General features: G+C 60.2%; 1 protein-coding gene across 1 annotated transcript; it reads left to right on the forward strand.

The window, feature by feature from the left end:
* Positions 1–3,819: 3,819 nt before the first annotated feature.
* LOC137467449 (serine/threonine-protein kinase pim-1-like) lies at positions 3,820–5,781 on the forward strand (the record flags this gene model as incomplete). The annotated part of the gene is made up of 5 exons (XM_068178948.1): positions 3,820–3,891; positions 4,066–4,116; positions 4,321–4,687; positions 5,302–5,478; positions 5,720–5,781. Coding segments are annotated over 5 exons (729 nt in total), but the record flags the coding sequence as incomplete, so codon positions are not given.
* Positions 5,782–6,000: the final 219 nt, after the last annotated feature.

Here is a 6,000-nt window from a genome sequence, read left to right on the forward strand (position 1 = left end):
GGAAGAAGGACAGCTCTTTTCCAGAGGAATGAAAGCCCCAGTTCTCGGTTTATTTCTGATTTAATTGCCTGGAATTTATTTGGTTTTGTTGTTGCTTTGTTTCCTTTTTTGTGCCTGAAGTGTCCAGTCAGGAGCAGAGTGACTCTTGCCAAGGAACTTTGTGGTGCTGTTGCTCAATATTAAATCTGGTTTTTGCTGCTCCCTTGCTGGGGATTTTTTCAGCGCTCTCAAGCACCCTCATTGGCAACAGGGTGAAGGAGCCCTGGGCCAGGCTCTGGCCCTGGGGGACACGGGGACGCTGCCGGGGGGTCCCTGTCCCCTGTCCCGCCCCCCATGGCCCTGTGTCAGGCTCTGGGCTCGATCTCGTGGAACATCCTCTGGGGGAGGCTGCGGCGCCGGGGGCGGGGGGGACCCGGGGGGACAGGGGACCCCGCTGTGCACGAGCAGCGTTGGACTTCTCTGGGGGAACTGGGAGGGGGGGCTGGGGCAGAGTCACCTCCCCAGTGACCTCACACAGCCCCTGTGATGTCACACAGCCCCTGCGGTGTCACAACCCACTCCTGGATGCCGCATAGCTCCCTTGTGATGTCATAGGTCCAACTCTGCGATGTCACTCTGTGATGTCACAAAGCTGTGCTGTTACAGAAGATTCTGTGATGTCAGAAATTCACCCTGTACTATGACGACACAAAGTCATCCTGTGACATCACAGTCTGTTCCATGATGTCATAGCCTGCTCTATGATGTCACACAGCCAACTCGGTGATGTCACAACCCACACTCTGATGTCCCAGAGCCACTCTCTACATGATGGCAGAGTCTGCCCTATGGCCTCACACTATGATGTCACACCCTGCTGTGCTATGTCACAAGCCCCTCAGTGATGTCACAAAACCCTCCCTGTGATGTCATACTGCCACTCTGTAATGTCACAGCACACACTTTGACCTCACTGCCCGCTCTATGATGTCATACAGCCATGCCATGATGTCACAGCCTGCTCTCTGATGTCACACTGTCCCCTCTATCATGCCAGAGCTGCTTGATGACCTCACACAACACGCTCTGTGATGTCATAGCCCAGTCTGTGACCTCACACAACCCACGCTGTGCTGTCACACAGCCCCTCTCTGACATCACAGCTGCTCTGTGCCTCCGTGACACAGCCACAGAGGTGCTGCTGTGACACAGCCCCCTCTGGGACACCCCACAGCCCCTGCCAGTGCTGAGCCCCTGTGAGCTCTGTCTGCGCCCTGCTCGTGTCCCTGCGATGCCCTGGCAGTGCCCCAGCCCTGCTGGGCTGTGCACAGGAGCTGCTCCTGGCCACAGCTGTCTCTCTGCAGCGCTGCCCTTGCCAGGAGCTGCCTCTGGGCCAGGAGCCCGGCCCAGCTCAGCAGCACAGACACAGCACCAGGACGTTAATGACCCTCTGGGGCTTTGGTGCTCTTTGCATCGGACCCAGACCTCAGAGTGTGCTCAAAGAACTTCTCAAGAACTCAAAGTCAGATTCAAAGTCCAGACTTTCTTTAACTTTTAATGGGTCCCACTGAGGGACACAACTCATGTGAAAGTGTCCCCGGGTTCCAGTTAGAGCAGAACACTGGAGGCAGTGATGACAGCTGGGGGCAAACAAGGCAAAGGTGTCTCTGGTGCTGAGCAAACCTGGATATCACCATGGTGTCCTTGGACCTGCATTGTCACACTGACCCACGGTTCCATGAGGTTCCCCAGTGTCACCATGGTCACTGTCAGAGGCTGGATGAGATCAGTGTCCCGAGACACCTTGGGTTGAGCTGTCAATCAGTCCCACAGCTGGGACAGCGCTAACCCGGCTCTGAACGCCCGAGCAATCACAAGTCCCAGCTGGGGGGAGGCCCACAAAGGCCCAGGGGCTTAAAACCAAGGAGCACAAGGTCAGCCCCTGCTATGGACTCTGCCTTCTTCTAGGGTTTGTGTCTCACCCACACTGGAACCCCAGGAGCTGGGAGCCACATGTGTGTCTTTCTGTGGAGCTTCTGTCTCTCTGTCTCTCTGTCTCTTTCCTCTCCTTCTAATGCTCTTTCTATGGAACATTTTTGGGTCCCTGAACAACTGAAGTGTTTAAGGCTGAGAGGTCCAGCTTGTTCTGGTGCTTTCCATGAACTGATTGAACTCTTGATTTATGAACCAATGCACTAGATGTGGAATCCTCTACACTGAACTCAGAAACAAACTCCCTCTGTCAGAGCATTTTCATCTTCTAGATCACTTTCAAGATGCCCATGGGGATGTTGCAATGATTATCACACAGCTCTCCATTTCTGGATGCAGGCTCTGCAGATTCTTTCTCTGCATTCAGTCAGGCTTGGATTCCCTGACAATTCCTGGTAGCCCGTCATGGTTTCTTAGGGCAGAACAGTAACAATGAAAACCTTACCAATGGCACAACTGCCCAGCCCACAAGGAAAAGAAAGAACAAGCTGTCAAGTTCTTCAAACATTTCTCCTGCTGTGCTGCAAGAGTTGAGCTGCACACAAGGTGTGGAAAGCCTAGAGAAGCTGCAGCTGGTGGCACATCTTGTGACAGAAGCTGCACCTCGTTCTCCAGGAAAGGTTCTTGGAAATAGCAAACAGGAGTGTGGAGAAGATTCTGGGAAAACTGAAACAGCTTTTAGGAAATGAAATGAAAATGGAAAGAAACAATCCAAGATGTTTTTCTCTGTTTATTTTTATGCTCCCCTTTTCCATGTTGCACTGCTTCTCCATCCCCTTAATCCAAATAGATCTCAGCTCTAAGATCCATGACATGGCAAGTTTTAGACACTGTAAAATACCATGAGCTACACACAGTTTTTGCCTTCCCCTGCTTTACTTGGAAAGCAGTGATGGAGACTAAGTGCAGCCCTTGGGTCAGGTACAAATTCAGCATTCGGGGAATGTGCTCCCCTAGGGTTTGATCCTCAGCGGGGACAATGCACAGCAGCGCTCAAGGGGATTCCTGTTCCCCTGTGCAGGAGTCCAGACTCTGAGTCTGGGCTGAACAGGGCAAAGTTCCCGTGTTTGGACAGGCTCAGGGGCTGCCCCTGGGGAGCGGGGGGCTGGGCGCGGGGGCGAGCGGGCAACGGAAAAAACGGACACGGGGACAAACGGCCCCGGAGCTTCAGTTGCAGCGGCAGCAGCAGCAGCAGCGGCAGCGGCAGCGGCTGCAGCAGCGAAAGCAGACAAAGCAGTGATTTTGTCGCATTCCTCTTGATTCTCCTCTCCCTTTCCCGCTGTCCCCTCCTCTCCCAATCTCTCTCTCCCCATTCCCGGCCGGGCCATGTCCCCAGCCCGCCCCCAGCCCCAGGCGGGTCTGCCCCGGCCCCGTCCCGGTTCCCGGCCCCGGCCCCGTCCCCGTCCCCGGCCGTCCCGCCGGGGTTTCGCCTCCGCCCGACTCTGGCCGTGCTGGCGGTGGCGCTGCTGGGCGGGCATCAGTGCCTGGGGCTGGGGCGGCACCGCCGCCCTCTGGCTCCGCCTGGCCCGAGCCTGGCCCCGGCCCCGACGTGGGCTCCAGTCCCGGCCCCGGCCCCGGCTCCTCCCGGGCCCCGCGGAGGACACACGCGGCGCGGCCGCTCCCGCCGCCCCCGCTGCGGCTTCCCCGGCCCGAGCTCCGCCGCTCGGCAGCGCGGCCGTCGGCCCCGAGCCGCCGCTGTCCCGTTCCAGGGACAGAACGCCTGGGGAGGGCCAGCCCGGGGCGCTCGGGGGGCGCTCGGGGGCCGCTCCTGGCCCCGGGCCGAGCGCTGACAGCCCCGTCCCGCCCGCAGGGAAGGCGCAGGAGGAGGCCCTGCAGGAGCGGTACCGGCTGGGTTCGCTGCTGGGCAGCGGCGGCTTCGGCAGCGTCTTCGCAGCCACGCGGCTCTCGGACGGCGCCCCGGTGAGCGGCGGGGCCGGCGGCGGGCGCAGGAGAAGGGGGCGGAGGAGGAGGAGGATTAGCAGGAGGAGGAGGGGGAAGGAGGAGGAGGAGGAGGTGGAGGGGGCGGAGGAGGAGGAGGATGGGGCCCGGCGGGGCGGGCGGTGCGCTCAACCCACTGCTCTCCCTTGCTCGCAGGTGGCCATCAAAAGGGTGCCACGGAACCGCGTCCGGCACTGGGGCGAGCTGGTGAGTGAGCGGGGCCAGCGGCAGAAGCCGGGCCGTGCCGGGTGGCGAGGAGCCGGGGCCCGGCAGGGTGGGAGCCGCCGGGAGCCCTGCAGGGAGAGCGGGCATGGGCTGAGCGGGGCATGCAGAGCATCCCGGGCTGGCTGAGGGGTTCCCCAGCCCTGGCACGGCCTCAGCCCCACTGACGGCATCGCGCTCCTCCCGCAGGCCGACGGCACCAGCGCACCCCTGGAGGTCGTGCTGCTGGACAAGGTGTCCTCTGGCTGCACTGGTGTCATTCAGCTCCTGGAGTGGCTTGAGCTCCCTGACAGCGTCGTGCTGGTGCTGGAGCGTCCGGAGCGGTGCCAGGAGCTGTCGGGTTTCCTGGCGGAGCGGAGGTTCCTGCCGGAGGAGGAGGCGCGGGGGCTGTTCCGCCAGGTGCTGGAGGCCGTGCGGCACTGCACCAGCTGCGGGGTCCTGCACAGGGACATCAAGCCTGAGAACATCCTGCTCGACCTGGCCACCGGGCAGCTGAAACTGATTGACTTTGGCTGTGGCGCCTTCCTCCAAGACACAGCCTACACCCAGTTTGCAGGTGAGCTCTGCCTGGGGATGCTCCTGGGCATCTCATGGCCCAGCTGGGGTGCAGCCCCAGGGCTCCCCCTATTGCAGCCAGGATGGGATTAATGCTGGAGCCAAGCTGATTTGGGTGGGGGTGCGAGGGGGGCCAGCTCCAGCCCTGCCGACAGCCTTCAGCACCCACTGTGGCCTGGGCTAAGGCTGGAGCTGAGGCAGCCAGCCTGACAAAAACCCCAGTGGGGGTAGCAGAGAGGGGCGTCTGACCCTGTGCCCTGGATGGTTTGGTGTGCAGGCGAGAAGGGCTTGGACTGCTCTGCTCCCACTGTTTGCCTTGACTGGTTAACATTTTTGGGGGGCCGTGCAGGCGGGGAGTAGAGCGGGCTTTCTCCACCACTGGATGAGTTTTGCTTTTGTGTGTCACGGTTGGGCCTTCCCAGGATTTCTGCTGCCCTCTTCCAACACCAGTGGCTTCTTTTCCAGCCCCAAGTCTGTACACAATTCCCAGGTGCTGGTGAGAGGGCAGCAGTCACCCTGTGTGCCACTGGGGCAGCCCCCACATGCCATGGGGTGCTGGGGCCAGGCTCTGGGAGCCTCAGCGTCCCCCTGATGAACTCTGTCTGTGTTCCACAGGAACCCTGTCCTACAGCCCACCAGAGTGGATCCACCACCAACGCTACCACGGTGAGGCAGCGACGATCTGGTCCCTGGGCCTCCTGCTGTACCACCTGGTCATGGGGAAGCACCCGTTCAGGAGGGGCCAGGAGATCATCTGGGGGCGGATCTTGTTCCCACGACAGCTCTCTCAAGGTGGGTCCTCATCTCTGGCCACGGGGGCAATACCAGTGCTGGGAGACAGCAGCAGCTCATGAGCATCCTGCTCTGGCAGCTGCTGAGGAGGTGGCACATGTCCTGCTCTCCTGCTCTCCTCCAAACACAGAATCCATGGGGAAGTTTAGGCCCAGCTCTGGGCACACCCAGCATGGCCTGGGCATGGGAACAGGGGGGCAACTTCTCCAACTGACTGGTGATTTCTGGTTTGTTTCCCCAGAGTGCCAGGATCTCATTAAGAGGTGTTTGTCCATGCAGCCCTTGGACAGGCCATCCTTAGAAGAGCTTTTCCGTGATGCATGGGTGCAGGGTGGTCTTCTGCCCTAGAAGATGGGAGAGCTCCACGTGCACAGTTGGATCCAGGGGCCTGGCAGGTAACAGCTCCACACATGTCCTGGCAATCAGTGGCAAAGCCAACCAGACTGGTTTTGTCCTGCCTGTGTCACTGCCCAGGGGTCATCAGATGGGAACACGCAGCCCTTGTGCTGGAGCTGAGCTGCT

The sequence above is a fragment of the Anomalospiza imberbis genome, unplaced genomic scaffold (assembly GCF_031753505.1).
Source record: "Anomalospiza imberbis isolate Cuckoo-Finch-1a 21T00152 unplaced genomic scaffold, ASM3175350v1 scaffold_64, whole genome shotgun sequence".
Classification (NCBI taxonomy): Eukaryota; Metazoa; Chordata; class Aves; order Passeriformes; family Viduidae; genus Anomalospiza; species Anomalospiza imberbis.